The sequence below is a fragment of the Oncorhynchus tshawytscha genome, linkage group LG01 (genome assembly GCF_018296145.1).
Source record: "Oncorhynchus tshawytscha isolate Ot180627B linkage group LG01, Otsh_v2.0, whole genome shotgun sequence".
In the NCBI taxonomy this organism is placed as follows: domain Eukaryota; kingdom Metazoa; phylum Chordata; class Actinopteri; order Salmoniformes; family Salmonidae; genus Oncorhynchus; species Oncorhynchus tshawytscha.
The window spans coordinates 70,026,772-70,043,021 of record NC_056429.1 but is presented as its reverse complement, the minus strand read 5'-3'; the positions used below and the strand labels follow the sequence as shown (position 1 = coordinate 70,043,021).

At 43.8% G+C, this 16,250-nt stretch overlaps 1 protein-coding gene across 2 annotated transcripts in view; it reads left to right on the top strand.

The window, feature by feature from the left end:
* Positions 1-7,327: 7,327 nt before the first annotated feature.
* LOC112255898 (sodium/calcium exchanger 1) overlaps positions 7,328-16,250 on the top strand; it is a 192,737-nt gene continuing 183,814 nt past the window's right edge. For both annotated transcript variants that reach the window (XM_024428746.2, XM_024428738.2), the window contains exons 1-2: positions 7,328-7,841; positions 10,182-12,049. In XM_024428746.2, coding sequence (XP_024284514.1) covers positions 10,218-12,049 — 1,832 coding nt within the window. In that variant the 5' untranslated portion in view covers positions 7,328-7,841; positions 10,182-10,217. The remainder of the gene's footprint in view (positions 7,842-10,181; positions 12,050-16,250) is intronic.

The following is a 16,250-nucleotide window of genomic DNA, read 5'->3' as shown; positions in this document are numbered from 1 at the left end:
GTCGTTAAGACACTAACAGCTTACAGACGGTAGGCAATTAAGGTCACAGTTATGAAAACTTAGACCTTTCTACTGACTCTGAAAAACACCCAGGGTCCCTGCTCATCTGTGTGCAACTTGGCTTAGGCATTCTGCAAGGAGACATGAGGACTGCAGGATGTGGCCAGGGCAATAAATTGCAATGTCCATACTGTGAGACACGTAAGACAGCACTACAGGGAGACAGGATGGACAGCTGATCGTCCTCCCAGTGGATCGGTACATCCACAGGATCGGTACATCCGAACATCACACCTGCGAGACAAGTACAGAATGGCAACAACAACGGCCCGAGACACACCAAGAACGCACAATCTCTCCATCAGTGTTCAGACTGTTCGCAATACGCTGAGAGAGGCTCGACTGAGGGCTTGTAGGCCTGTTGTAAAGGCAGGTCCTCACCAGACATCACCGGCAGCAATGTCGCCTATGGGCACAAACCCACCGTCTCTGGACCAGACAGGACTGGCAAAAAGTGCTCTTCACTGACGAGCTGCGGTTTAGTCTCACCAGGGGTGATGGTCAGATTCGCGTTTCTCGTCAAAGGAATGAGCATTACACCGAGGCCTGTACTCTGGAGCGGGATCGATTTGGAGGTGGAGGGTCCATCATGGTCTGGGGCGGTGTGTCACAGCATCATCGGACTGAGCTTGTTGTCATTGCAGGCAATCTCAACGCTGTGCGTTACAGGGAAGACATCCTCCTCCCTCATGTGGTACCCTTCCTGCAGGCTCATCCTGACATGACCCTCCAGCATGCCAATGCCACCAGCCATACTGCTCATTCTGTGCGTGATTTCCTGCATGACAGGAATGTCAGTGTTGGCCATGGCCAGCGAAGAGCCTGGATCTCAATCCCGTTGAGCATGTCTGGGACCTGTTGGATCGGAGGGTGAGGGCTAGGGCCATTCCCCCCAGAAATGTCCGGGAACTCGCATGTGCCTTTGTGGAAGAGTGGGGTAGCATCTCACAGCAAGAACTGGCAAATCTGGTGAGGTCCATGAGGAGGAGATGCACTGCAGTACTTAATGCAGCTTGTGGCCACACCAGATACTGACTGTTACTTTTGATTTTGACCCCCCCCACTTTGTTCAGGGACACATTATCCCATTTCTGTTGGTCACATGTCTGTGGAACTTGTTCAGTTTATGTCTCTGTTGTTGAATCTTATGTTTATACAAATATTTACATGTTAAGTTTGCTGAAAATGTACGCAATTGACAGTGAGAGGACGTTTATACCTAACCTCTCATATGAATATTCTTTGCTCACTCAAATAGGATTCCCTCTAGATTGCTCTGATGTCCAAAATATTTAATATCTAAATTTTATGTCAGGAAACTTTAACGTTGCATATACACTTCATTGCCAAAAGTATGTGGACACCGGCTCGTCTAACATCTCATTCCAAAACCATGGGCCATAACAGCCTCCACTCTTCTGGGAAGGCTTTCCACTAGATGTTGGAGCATTGCTGCAGGGACTTGCTTCCATTCAGCCACAAGAACATCAGTGAGGTCAGGCACTGATGTTGGGCGAATAGCCTGGCTCGCCTTCTGCGTTCCAATTCATCCCAAAAGGTGTTCTATGGGGTTGAGGTCTGGGCTCTGTGCAGGCCAGTCAAGTTCTTCCACACTGATCTCGACAAACCATTTCTGTATGGACCTCGCTTTGTGCATGAGGGCATTATCATGCTGAAACAGGAAAGGGCCTTCCCCTTCGATGCATGCTCATCAACAGCATCATCCCTAGACCCACTCCAATTTGCATACCGCCCCAACGGATCCATAGATGGAGCAATCTCAATCGTACTCCACACCTTCCTTTTACACCTGGACAAAAGGAACACCTATGTGAGAATGCTGTTCATTGACTACAGCTCAGCGTTCAACACCATAATGCCCACAAAGGTGGTAAGGGTAGGCAACAACACGTCTGCCATGCTGATCCTCAACACTGGACCCCTCAGGGGTGCATGCTCAGTCCCCTCCTGTACTCCCTGTACATCCATGACTGCATGGCCAAATACGACTACAACACCATCATTGAGTTTGTTGACGACACAACACCGACAACGATGAGACAGCTTATAGGGAGGAGGTTAGAGACCTGGTAATGTTGTGCCAGGATAACAACCTCTCCTTCAATGTGAGCAAGACAAAGGAGCTGATTGTGGACTACAGGAAAAGCCGTGCCAAACAGGCCCCCATTAACATTGATGGGGCTGTAGTGGCGAGTGCTACTCACTGTTTATTATGCATAGTCACTTTACCCCTACCTACATGTACAAATGACTTCGACTAACGTGTATCCTCGCACATTGACTCAGTACCGGTACCCCCTGTATATAGCCTCATTATTGTTATTTTATTGTGTTACTTTTTTATTATTTTATTATTCTTTCTTGAACTGCATTGTTGGTTAAAGGCTTGTAAGTATATATCTACCCATTGTTCCTCTTTAATCCATGAAACTATATGTCACAAGTAAAAGCCTTGGGTGGTGAGTTGATACAATCCCACGTCTGGTAGGTTAAAACCATCTGCAGACTTAGGAAGATTTTTTTTTTTTCTCAATTCATTTTATATCCTGAGATTTTTGATTATTCTGAAAATAGTTTTATCAAGGAGGGGATTGAGTTTTCAATATTGGTCAGGTATATCAAGAGATCATCTGCAAATAAATGTAGATTATATTCCTGTTAACCAATAGTGATACCTGTTACATTTGGGGAGCCCTAGAGAGATTTGGTTGGGGACCCACACACCCACTCACTTCGTGGGAAAACATTTTAGTGGCCCCACTCTTGACAACAGAGATAAAAAATAAAGTAAAACGTGTGCTATGGGGTCTAGTGAAAATGCAGTTTTAAATAAAGTTTTCTGCAGTTATACACATTTTTGCCATGGAGCAGAGAGAACATTTCACAATTTTATATATAAAGTAAATTCTTGAAAAGTATTACTCTTATTTATCAGGATGCCTACAGCTCTGCTGTTACTACAGTAGGTGGCAGCAAAGGCTTCTCCAACCCAGCTTTTCTTTAAATATGATTTTTTTTCCTATTTTGAAATGTAACTCTTGTAGGAAAACCACATATGCTGACAATCTCTTTAAGTGTTCAAGAGCCATATGCTTTTTTTCTGTCTTGGATCCTGTGTACATTTCATGCAATAAGTTGGATTTTGTTGGTCTTTACTTGTATAGAATTCAAGTTAACCTTGTCTGTTCCATCTATCATTGAAGAACTAGATAAAACATGTTAGCAAGCATGTCATATGAGGGCTGTGGGCATTTCATGGACTGGAAGAGTCATAGTATGAATACAGTACATATTTACTGTATACAGTGGCCACATCTCAAAATATATATAACCAATATGTAAACAGAGTGGCTGGCTTGTCCCTGACCTTTTATTCCAAGCGCTAAAGGTCCCGACGCTTCTGCACATGTGCGGATCACGTTCTGCGCATGTGTTTATTCTCTCGACTTTATGCACAGTCTCTGCTCTTCTCCTAGAGAACAGGCTACTCTGGCAAAATGGTGCTCATTTAATAACGTTTGATCAATGCTGAATCAAGGTCTGCATGATCACAGTTTTCTACATAACAGAACCCAATATAATAGCATAGTACAAAGTTACTGTAAGACAAAAACACCACTACTCATGTTGCCAAAACTCAACAGCATGCAACACTAGGCAAAATACACAGGTAGACTTTTCACCTGTAAAACTAGAAGAATTATCATTCACAACTGACAGTGAGAAACGTGAAGGGAAGGAGACCACAAATGTGTGTGTAAAGGTAAAGAAACACATGCGCAGAAGCTTCAGGACCTTTATTGCTGGGAAAGAAAGATCCAGAAAAGTTGGATTCGCACCCACTGCCACATGTACATTGTCCTGGATGTCAAAACAGTACTATGATCATCATAACAACACCTTTTCCAATCCCAAGGTTCACTTATGGTGCTTGACTCTTCTTTCACTGTTAATTGATTAGTCTATCAGAGCTTGGTATTTAGTCCACTGTAATACAATTAAGAAAGAGAAAGATATTATGAGAAATTCTGAAATACAGAATGAGAGAACATTTAAACAATTAAAGGAGTAGCAGCCTAAGGGAGAAAATGTGAAGATGCCAAGCTATATCAAAATAAAACGCATGCTGCTTTTCATACACTGTGACGCTGTAATGTATATGATAATGTTCGGTATTATCAACAGTAAAAACCTCTGAAACATTTAACGGCAGCATACTGTAAATTATTGTGCTTTGTGGGAAAATGGTTGTATTTCAAATGGTACTGTAATTCCACCCCACAGAATACAGTACCGTACAATATCTTTGGAGCGCCAACAACCTTTTGAATTGAATTTATTTGGGGTAACAGACATATCCAACAAAGGGAACAATGTGGACCCAGAGGAAATCACTTGAAAGTATTAATTAAAATGTTTGTTTTCAAAGTGGTCCTCGATGGTTACAACTAGTAGGGGCATGGTATTGTTGTTAATAGCTAAATTTGTTGAACCTTTTAGTGAGAATAATGTACCAATTTAACTCCTATGTGGTTATAGTGCCCTATCAATTAAACATGTATAGGGGATAGATTAGAGTGGCAGACAGTCTTAAACCTTAAATGGTTGAGCATTTTCCCTTGTCCTTTTAGTCTGTTTTGCCCTGTAGCCGCTGCCAGTTTGGAAGACTTTGACTTTGACCTCTTGAAGTGCAAGTGATATAAAACACCAAATACGCATTAATATGCTGTAATGCATAAACAATTCATCAAGCACCAATCTCTTGTAATTACAGTAAAATACTGTGAAATACAAACCCATACCCTAAATAAATGTAATTCATTCATCCTTTAATTCATCATGACAATATATGAATGTCCTGTGCAGCCTATCTTAAACATTTTATGAATGTCATCAGAACTGAGCATATTTTGTGTTTTGGGAATCTATCTCTTGTAATGTACCCACACTGCTCCCACAACCTAACTAAATGTTCTGGGAACCTTTAAAGAACGCAGAAAGGCTGTTCTGTCAACATTTTTGAAAATAAAATGAATGTTTATGCAACCTGATACAAACATTATCTAAATATCAGCATCTCATATAAACTACCGATCCTCAACTTTGGCGATGTCATTTACAAAATAGCTTCCAATAGTCTACTCAGCAAACTGGATGCAGTCTATCACAGTGCCATCCGTTTTGTCACCAAAGCCCCTTATACCACCCACCACTGTGACCTGTAAGCTCTAGTCGGCTGGCCCTCGCTACATATTTGTCGCCAGACACACTGGCTCCAGGTCATCTACAAGTCTATGCTAGGTAAAGCTCCGACTTATCTCAGCTCACTGGTCACTATAACAACACCCACCCATAGCACGCGCTCTAGCAGGTATATCTCACTGGTCATCCCCAAAGCCAACACCTCCTTTGGCCGCCTTCCAGTTCTCTGCTGCTAATGACTGGAAGGAATTGCAAAAATCGCTGAAGCTGGAGACTTATATTTCCCTCACTAACTCTAAACATCAGCTATCTAAGCAGCTAACCGATCGCTGCAGCTGTACATAGCCCATCTGTAAATAGCCCACCCAAACTACCTAACTCATCCCCATATTGTTTTTATTTACTTTTCTGCTCTTTTGCACACCAGTATTTCTACTTGCACATCATCATCTGCTCATCTATCACTGCAGTGTTAATTTGCTAAATTGTAATTACTTCGGTACTATGGCCTATTTATTGCCTTACCTCCTTACGCTATTTGCACACACTGTATATAGGATTTTTTTTTTTATTGTGTTATTGACTGTATGCTTGTTTATTCCATGTGTAACTCTGTGTTGTTGTTTATGTTGCACTGCTTTGCTTTATCTTGGCCAGGTCGCAGTTGTAAATGAGAACTTGTTCTCAACTAGCCTACCTGGTTAAATAAAGGTTAAATAAAAAAATAAAAAAAAATAAACAACTGGACAGTTTTAGTGTTTTGGGAACCTATCTCTTGACAGGGTAGCCTAGTGGTTAGAGCATTGGACTAGTAACCGAAAGGTTGCAAGTTTGAATCTCTGAGCTGACAAGGTACAAATCTGTCATTCTGCCCCTGAACAGGCAGTTAACCCACTGTTCCTAGGCTGTCATTGAAAATAAGAATTTGTTCTTAACTGACTTGCCTAGTAAAATAAATTTAAAATATCCCACAATGTTCCCACAACCTAAAGAATAATTCTTGGAGCCTTTAAAGAACAGACTAAATGTGTTCTGGGAACATTCTTGTAACATCAGGTAAATGTTTTTTGCTGGACAGTTCTTGTGTTTTCGGAAACAGACAAAGTTCCCACCAGATTGTTCCCACAACCTAATGAAACATTCTGGGAAGCTTTAAAGAACAGACATGATGTGTTCTGGGAACGTTTTTGTAACATCAGGCAAATGTTTTATACAAACTTTCCATAATCATCCATAGGTCTGGAGAGTTTTTGTGTTACTGGAACTTTAACAGCACCAATTTTGTTTTGAAAGAAAAATATTACTGGTACATTGTGTTATTACATTACCTGGGAACCTAATGAGAACTTTGGGGTATATGTTCTGAGAACATCCCAAATATATTTCTTGTTTTTTAATGAGAAAAAATACATTTTGTTATCCAAAGCATTATTTGAATGTTTTTGTTGTTATCACCCTAATGTTAGATACAATCCTAACTAGAATGTATTAGGAACCTTAGATAATGTTCTGGGAATGTTCCCGGTTTGCTTGGATGGCGTCAGCGAATGTATAGCTATGACAGCACGCTTTACGCATCAGCAAAACCATCAATTTGAGTGACCGTTTTAAGTAGGTTTGTCTATACCTTTGAGGGTCAAATACCATAAAAAAATGTAGACAAGAGACCTATTCCAAACTACTTTGCCATCGAAAAAATGTATGAGTGGCCCTATGCTATTTAAATCTCTGAGGTCTCACAGTTGTTAATAGGTCAAAAGAGCGAGTTGAGTTACCAACATGACAAGACTCACCACATCACAAAGCAATCCATTAGATCAGCATCAATATATTATGGTAGCCTACGTTATTCCAAAATTAAGGAAACTCGTGTGGGCCTATGCTGTAGAAGGCTACATTATAATGACAATGTTTATTGAAATGTGGGCCTAATTACAATGCATACAACGTTACAACAAGTATTTACAGTTGCGCAATGGGAGGGTCTTGGTGTTGATAGGCGGGTTGGCAGCGGGCCGCATCGCTAGTCTCGTTTCCCTCTGCTATTTCTAAATGCAATCTGAATAGGACGGTATCCAAGCGGGAGAGCTGTGGGAAAGAGCCTACCCGGGAGTTTGTCCGCCTCCACCGAAGCAGCCCGAGTTCTAAACTCAGGTTGGACTAGGTCTCGGTCTGTCTGTGCGCGGAGCTCTGTGGCCAGAGAGAGAGAGAGAGAGAGAGAGAGAGAGAGAGAGAGAGAGAGAGGGAGAATTAGGAAGAACTCTCAGTGCACCTTTTTGTCCTCCGATATGCAGATTCTCTGATAAAGCATCAGTTATCTGATCATCTCATACAGGTCGTGGAAAACTGCGAGTGTATGGGAATCTTTAACAGTTTTTTCTTCACCTAGGTATCTCGCCTTGATCTCCTATATAACCCGAGACGATTGTGAGCCGTAATAGGCTATTTACTACTGACGGCTCTTGCAGCTCTCTCTTGGCATTTTCACGCCTAGGCTACAACAACTACTATTGCTGACTTATTCTGCCTGTGGATCTTGCCGTTGGGTCTTAGAAAAGGTATGATTATGTTGCTATTGTTATCATTAACATATCAATATTGGGTATTTGTGTGGCACTATCTTCTCACAGCAAGTTTAGTCCAGGCGATCACCCAATAGTCGATGGAGCGGCGGAGTGCTTACTTCGAAGACAGAATGTTACCGCATGTCTTGGCTAGCCTATACCATTCCGCATAGGGTATTCTATTTTATACGGATCTACTGGGATTAGTAGACTATTCTGTCTAAAATCAAAATGGTAAAGCCTTGATGGAGACTTCTATTGAGACTATATATACCTCAATTTGTAGGTATTGGTATTCCTTCTTGCGCGTCCTTGCTCTCCTGCCCGCCACAAGAAGACGTGGTCGTTTGCGCTAAACAGCATTGCCATGTTTCCAGATACAGATATGGAAGTGAAAGTTGTGTACAACGTGCCTTCACATAGCCCAAACCCGCATAGATTGATTCGTGTCGGCAATAGTTGGCTACATAAGGTAAATAAGAACCCATTTGCGCCACTCCTTTGCGCAAAATGCATTCACGTAGTCTTATGCTGGTTAATTGTGCAGGTTGTGCGGTTGCATTGCGGTGATGGGGATTTCTAATATGCGGATTCAATCTGTGGATTAGGAAATTGGTGTTTTCTATTGAATTTTCTGTAGGTCTAGTCATTAATATATGAAATATAATAAATAGATGGTAACATGTAAAACAATAGAAATCACACAACCGTCCATTTACAAGTAGCCTTTCTATTGTAAATATGACAGGAATCGTAAGCGTTCAACCCGGTAAAGATGCACTGAAGGCGGCACAGAATTGTAGGCTATACACGGCGTGACCATCCCTCCATAATGTATTTATTATATATCCTCAACAGATTGATAAACTAGACCTAAATGATTAGTTATCGTATTTAGCCTACTGTTTTATTAATTTCTTATTCAAGTTCATTTTAATATAGAGGTATGTAAAACAATAATTAATCATTGTGAAAATATGCCTATGGAAAAAATGGCTTACATTTAAATGATATGGTAAAGTAGTCTATTATAATCTTGGAAAACAGAAAAGAAAACGCCGCACATTTCTGCTCATTCTCCTGGGTAATTTTACTTATAACAACGTTTCGACCCTTGGGTCTTCATCAGTCTATTATAATCTTGCCTAGATCTTTGCGTGTCTACTTCTTTTCTGACTACATTGATGCTGAGTTGTCCAGCCCGGTGAGTAGTGTCGCATCACTCCCGTTTCACTGGATGCTTCCCTTACCCGCGGAGTCTCATCGTATTTAGCAGGCAATGCACACTCAAGATCTTCTCTCTCCCCTCTTATTTCAAAGGTCGGGGAACCGGTCATTATAGAGCAGGGATGGGCAACTAGAGGCTGAGATTTTTTAGGAACTCAGTCGGGGTCTCAATTTAATGTTGAGAGTTAGTTAGGATAGAAGAATAGACAAGATGCAATTTCGAAATTTGTTTGTGCATCAGCAGTTTTTCTTGTCACTCAATTAGCCCATGGCAGCTATTTTTTTTTAAATTAATAAATTAGTCCAGCTATCTAAACTTGTAGTAATCATGGTCGAATTACCCATCTGGGGCCCCCATTGATTTTGTTAGTCAATCTCACTCAGATATCATATTAAATACGGCAAACATTTCTCTCCACCTTATGGTAAAACGTGAAGAATTATATGAAATTAGCTGTAAAACACCCCTAAAAAATCTCTGCCCCATGGCAAAATGTGTAGAATTGCAGCAAATGTGCTTTAAAACAGCAACATTTATACACCCCATGGCAAAATGTGTAGATTTGCAGGAAATTAACGCAAACATACATTTTTTCTCTAAGCTGTTAAGAGGGTGGCCACTAGAATGTTTTGCTCGCAAGGTGGGGGACGCCCAAAATGCCGGCTTAGGGCCCCAGATGTTTTTGTGGCCTCCACCCCCATGAAAGTTGCCCATCCCTCTTATAGAGCCTTGTAAAATATTCTGGATGCAATCAATCGACCATAAACTGCAATGCATGTGACATATCTGCATAATGTTCCCTACAAAGCATATGAAATATGTGAAATGTCCTCATCCCTGCAGATAATCAATAAAAATGAATCTCCTGCTTCCTCCCTTCCCTCCAACCAAGAGGCAGACCTTATATGGTTGGTTCTCTTATAGGCATCACAGCTACTCACCAGGGGAATTATCCACCAATATGCAATTGATATGAAATGTATACTATGGTTATATTATATCATTGACGTGAATTACTACATTGTTTTAACACTATTATTACAATGAGAGCAAATTGTCTTACATTTCCAGTCATTCCAACCCCTTCATTTCCCCCCTCTCTGCAGGTTTAGGAAGCAGAGGAAGTGAACCACTCCAGAATCATGGGACACTTTCAGATCTCCCCCATTCTCTCCCTTGGCCTTCGGTTCGTGGTTGTCGTAGCGATCCTGTTCCTCAAATTCCAACATGTGCCGGCTATGTCCTCGGATGTGGACTTGGATCAGTTCGTGTCTCCTACTGCCAGCAGCAACATTACTGTGTGCACTACAGCAGGCACAGCATGCGAAAAAGGGGTGATTCTGCCTGTCTGGGAACCTCAGAATCCCTCGTTCGGGGACAAAGTGGCACGGGCTACAGTCTACTTCGTGGCCCTGGTGTACATGTTCCTCGGAGTGTCCATCATCGCTGACCGTTTCATGGCGTCCATCGAAGTCATCACCTCTCAGGAGAAAGAGATCACTATTAAGAGACCCAACGGAGAGACCACCACCACCACCGTGCGGATCTGGAACGAGACAGTGTCCAACCTCACGCTCATGGCCCTGGGTTCTAGTGCCCCTGAGATCCTACTGTCCGTCATTGAGGTTTGTGGACACGGTTTTGATGCGGGAGCCTTGGGCCCCAGCACTATCGTGGGCAGCGCCGCCTTCAACATGTTTGTCATCATCGGCATCTGTGTGTGGGTGGTGCCCGACGGGGAGGTCCGTAAGGTCAAGCACCTGCGCGTCTTCTTCGTCACAGCCACCTGGAGCATCTTCGCCTACATATGGCTCTACCTGATCCTGGCTGTCATCTCCCCTGGCATAGTGCAGGTATGGGAGGGCCTGCTCACCCTCTTCTTCTTCCCCATCTGCGTGTTGTTCGCCTGGGTCGCTGACCGACGCCTGCTCTTCTACAAGTACGTCTACAAGCGCTACCGTACCGGCAAGCAGCGGGGCATGATCATTGAGACCGAGGGCGACCGCCCGCTCCCGTCCAAAGTCGACATCGAGATGGATGGGAAGATGCTCAACTCTCACGCGGCAGACTTCCTGGACGGGCCTCTGGGGCTGGACCTGAACGTGAAGGACCTGGATGAGGAGGAGACCCGGCGCGACATGGCCAAGATCCTGAAGGAGCTGAAGCAGAAGCACCCAGATAAAGAGGTGGAGCAGCTGATTGAACTGGCCAACTACCAGGTATTGAGTTCACAGCAGAAGAGCAGGGCCTTCTACCGCTGCCAGGCCACCAGGCTCATGACCGGCGCTGGGAACATCCTGAAGAAGCATGCAGCCGACCAGGCCCGCAAGGCCATCAGCCTGCACGAGGTCCGCTCTGATGTGGCTGATAACGACCCCGTCTCCAAGATCTATTTTGACCCCGGCTCCTACCAGTGCCTGGAGAACTGCGGCACAGTGGCAGTGAACGTGCTACGCCGAGGTGGCGACCTGACCAAGACTGTGTCGGTGGAATTCCGTACAGAGGATGGATCAGCCAACGCGGGCTCGGACTACGAATTTACCGAAGGGGTGGTGGTGTTCAAGCCCGGAGAGACCCAGAAAGAGATCCGTGTGGGTATTATCGATGATGACATCTTTGAGGAGGACGAGAACTTCCTGATCCATCTGAGCAACGTCAAAGTACTGCTGGCAGAGGGGGAGGAGGTAGAGAACCCAGAGACCAATCACGTGGATGCGGTGGCCTGTCTCGGGCTGCCCGCCACGGCAACCGTGACCATCTTTGATGACGACCACGCCGGCATCTTCACGTTCGAGGAGCCGGTGGCCCACGTGAGTGAGAGCGTGGGTACCATGGAGGTGAAGGTGCTGCGTACATCGGGGGCACGTGGGGTCGTCATGGTGCCCTACAAGACTGTGGAGGGCACAGCACGCGGAGGTGGAGAGGACTTTGAAGATACTCATGGGGTCTTGGAGTTCCAGAACGATGAAATCTTGTAAGTTCATATTTTACTTGTGTACAGTGAAGGTTCTTTTTAAGTAGTTATTTAGTTTATATGTGGGGCTGACATTACACTGCTTATAAGCATACTATTATGCTTTTTTTGACATTTACATTTGAAGGAATACTTTCAGACAAAAAAAAAGAAAGTGAGTAGGCTGTTGAAATATGTAGTATAATATATGAATCTGTATCCACCAATGCAGTTTATTGTCAGTATCTTTAGATATGCATGTGTAGTCTATGCTGATGCTGGGTTTTGTTTGTCTGTGAATGCCTTGATGAGGATGATGTGGTGGATGGTGAGTGTGTTTGTGTCATGTCGTGGTCGTGGTGCAGTGGACTGCTCCTGTGCCATTAGGAGACGTCGTCAACTCTCTTAGTTTCCGCTCTCCTCTTTGCTTCTTCTTTCATTCATTCATTCTGTCATTCATTCACTCATTTACTTATTGATGTATTTATCGAATGTGTGATTTCTGCAGCAACTGTGTTTCGATCTCACTCAGATTTATCCATGTTTGATCGCTACTCATTCATTTCAGTGGCATGACTAGCCTGAACTCTTTAAGCCTGACTATTGCTGATGTGTATTGAATTGATTGCTTAGTAGACAATCTGAGTATAAATTACTGACTTGACATTCTGGGTTAATGATCAGGCCTGGCTCAATACTGTTCTGGAAAAGAGCATTTCATATTTCTATACATTAAGGTTTGGCATGTTAATTATTTTTTTTAAAGGACAAGAGCTACTTGTCTCTCTCTCTATTCCCCTCTATCCCTTCGTCTCTCCCTCTGTCCCCATACTCACCCTCTTTGACATGCAGGGGACGAGTGAGACAGATTAATGAAAAGGGCTCATTTTTAAACAGATTCAAAGCAGATGTTTAGGTTCAACTTTCCAAGGCCCATTGCATAGTTTCCATAGTGTAGCTCTCACGGCACTGCTAAGTGGATTTTAATAACACTTGTCTAAATGAAATGATGGAGTGTCAGAGGCGAGGGGCCGGCGGTTCTGTAAGGCAGACCTTCTACTCCATCCTATAGGAACCTGTAGGACCCAGTAGACTACAGTCTAACCGCAGCTCTGGGAAAGGAGTGGAATGAATGGTGGAACTGGATTTTGAATTCATTCGAGTTTTCGGCCTGGAATGGAATGGTGTTAGCTGACTGTTGTATTTTTCCCTGCAAGGTGTAATTTGATTTAATATGGCAATATAATATACCATTAGATTAGATGAGTTTATTAGTCACATGCACAGGGTCACAGATGTAATTGCAGAGTACAGTGAAATTCTTATGCACCGAGCTCTTACAGTGCAGGTCAAAAAGAGAAGTTAATGTCCCAGAGGGAATGTCCATAAGGGAGCAGCAGGGGGAGAAGTGAGAAGTTAATGTCCCAGAGGGAATGTCCATAAGGGAGCAGCAGGGGGTGAAGTGAGAAGTTAATGTCCCAGAGGGAATGTCCATAAGGGAGCAGCAGGGGGAGAAGTGAAGTTAATGTCCCAGAGGGAATGTCCATAAGGGAGCAGCAGGGGGTGAAGTGAGAAGTTAATGTCCCAGAGGGAATGTCCATAAGGGAGCAGCAGGGGAGAAAAGAGAAGTTAATGTCCCAGAGGGAATGTCCATAAGGGAGCAGCAGGGGGTGAAATGAGAAGTTAATGTCCCAGAGGGAATGTCCATAAGGGGAGCAGCAGGGGAGAAGTGAGAAGTTAATGTCCCAGAGGGAATGTCCATAAGGAGCAGCAGGGGGAGAAATGAGAAGTTAATGTCCCAGAGGGAATGTTCATAAGGGAGCAGCAGGGGGTGAAATGAGAAGTTAATGTCCCAGAGGGAATGTTCATAAGGGAGCAGCAGGGGGTGAAGTGAGAAGTTAATGTCCCAGAGGGAATGTTCATAAGGGAGCAGCAGGGGGAGAAGTGAGAAGTTAATGTCCCAGAGGGAATGTTCATAAGGGAGCAGCAGGGGGTGAAATGAGAAGTTAATGTCCCAGAGGGAATGTCCATAAGGGGAGCAGCAGGGGGAGAAGTGAGAAGTTAATGTCCCAGAGGGAATGTCCATAAGGGAGCAGCAGGGGAGAAATGAGAAGTTAATGTCCCAGAGGGAATGTCCATAAGGGGAGCAGCAGGGGGAGAAGTGAGAAGTTAATGTCCCAGAGGGAATGTTCATAAGGGGAGCAGCAGGGGGAGAAGTGAGAAGTTAATGTCCCAGAGGGAATGTCCAATGGCTGAGCGTACCACCCTCTGTAGAGCCTTGTGGTCATAGACATAGTCTCAGTCTACCTCAGTGGTTTCATTTCCACCAAAATGATACCAGTATCTACATAGAAATGTTTTATTCAATATCTTGCCAAAGTATATTTCATTAATTTATTCTGGTAATATTCTGACCTAAGTAAAGTTAACCTCTGAGTGGGTAGGAGTCCGTTCACAGTTTCATTTTCAGATTACATGCAGGCTAAACCTCCTACCGCCAGAGAGCTGGAAGCACATGCGTTAAATGCCTCCCAACAGGCCCTTGAAAAGATAGATCCCAGAAGGGGAGAGGACATTTTTACTCCGGAAAAATGAATTACAAAGTGGATGATCTAAATTAGAGTGCCCGGGGGCTGCCTCTACCCTAATTCAGCTGCAAACTCCCTCCTTCCTTTGTGTCACAGTCAAGCCAGGAGAGAAGTTTTAGCCCTCTTCTCTTTCACTAGGGCTTTTCTTCCCATCAGAAAGCAAAGTGTCATTTTTCTTCAGAATTGAATGTGAGGGCCTGAGTAGCCCTGCTTGGAGACATGGGCTAGCGCAGTGGCTGTGATTGCTGTTTGTTTGACCGGAGTACAGGTTGGGGAAATGACTGGAGAGTGGAAGATTGGGCAAATGATGGTGTTTTCAGCACTCTGCTTTTGTCCTCTGTAGGAAGGATAGAACAACTAATGTGAGGCTGGACAGAAATAGCAAGACAAAAGAGAGAGATGGCGAGAATCTTTGTCATTTAAAATGTACAGTTGCATTGTGGTATAGCAAAGCACATTTATGCACCGCCGTTTTCAGTCTTTGAATTTCAGACTGACAGTAATGAGGAGCTGGATAGAGATCCTTATTAACAGAGGAATTTCAATTAGTGCAAGCTGCCATAGCCTCTTGCTATGCTATTCATTGGCCCCACCACACCATGACACTCCGCATCCTCCATTGATCCCTCCCGTGTGAGTGACTGTCACATCCAAGCCGCCGTCCCTCTAGAGTTTAGTCATAAGTTGGTAATGAGGCTTTTGTGAGGTCCGTGTCGCAGTCTCTCCTCTCTGACAGGCCTGTTGTACAGGAATACAGATTCATTTAATTAGCATGTATAATCAACAGACAGCCATTTGGGAGATTTTCTTTCTGTCTGTTTTAGGGGCATGACGGTGGCAATGGTGACACCAGTCACTAGTGCTGTTCTGTGGTTTGGTTCACAGATGACATGGCTAGTGTAGCTCCATTAGATAGACATGTTCTTATGGATTACCCTGTCGTGTTATGAGGAACTATATCCTCAACTTTTATAACTGAAAGTTGTGACTGTGTGTGGACATGATACTGAAGAGCTGATCTTGGATCTGTTGATCGGTTTTGGTCTCCATTCTCTATGTGAATTGTCTCTGGTCCCAGGCCTGTAGGTTTAGCCTGTTTAGATTCTATGACTGTGGCCATGGTATCTATGACACTGTGTGAAGTCGACACCAGCTATGTGAGGACTGTCGCCCTTCAGGGGTGGGAGATAAAGGCCTGTGTTTTATGCAGTCATTTGCTGGCTGGAATGGCCAGTGTGCTTGTTGACGTTTAGATGTGAACCTTTTATAACGGTCTTCCTCCCAGGGCTGTAAGACGAGTAACAGGTGGACATAACTCCTGCCAAAGTAGTGCTATTACTATGTGCTCAGTAACCGGAGAACACATGCCCTTCACACCCATGGAAACCACTGCTATAGGTGTGTGTTTGTGTCTGAGTAAATAAATACATGTACAATCTTTGTCTATGTTATAAGTCTTCCTATCTTTCTATGTGTTCATATCCTGTGTACAGTATACCTCTACATTCAGGAGTGTGACTGTGTGTATTCCTGGGACTGACATCATGATGGCATGGCTTTGTGGTGTCCCTGGACTGTTCACATAAGCAACATGGCTGCTCAAGGTGTGAAATAACCTTCTCACACTGATCTCA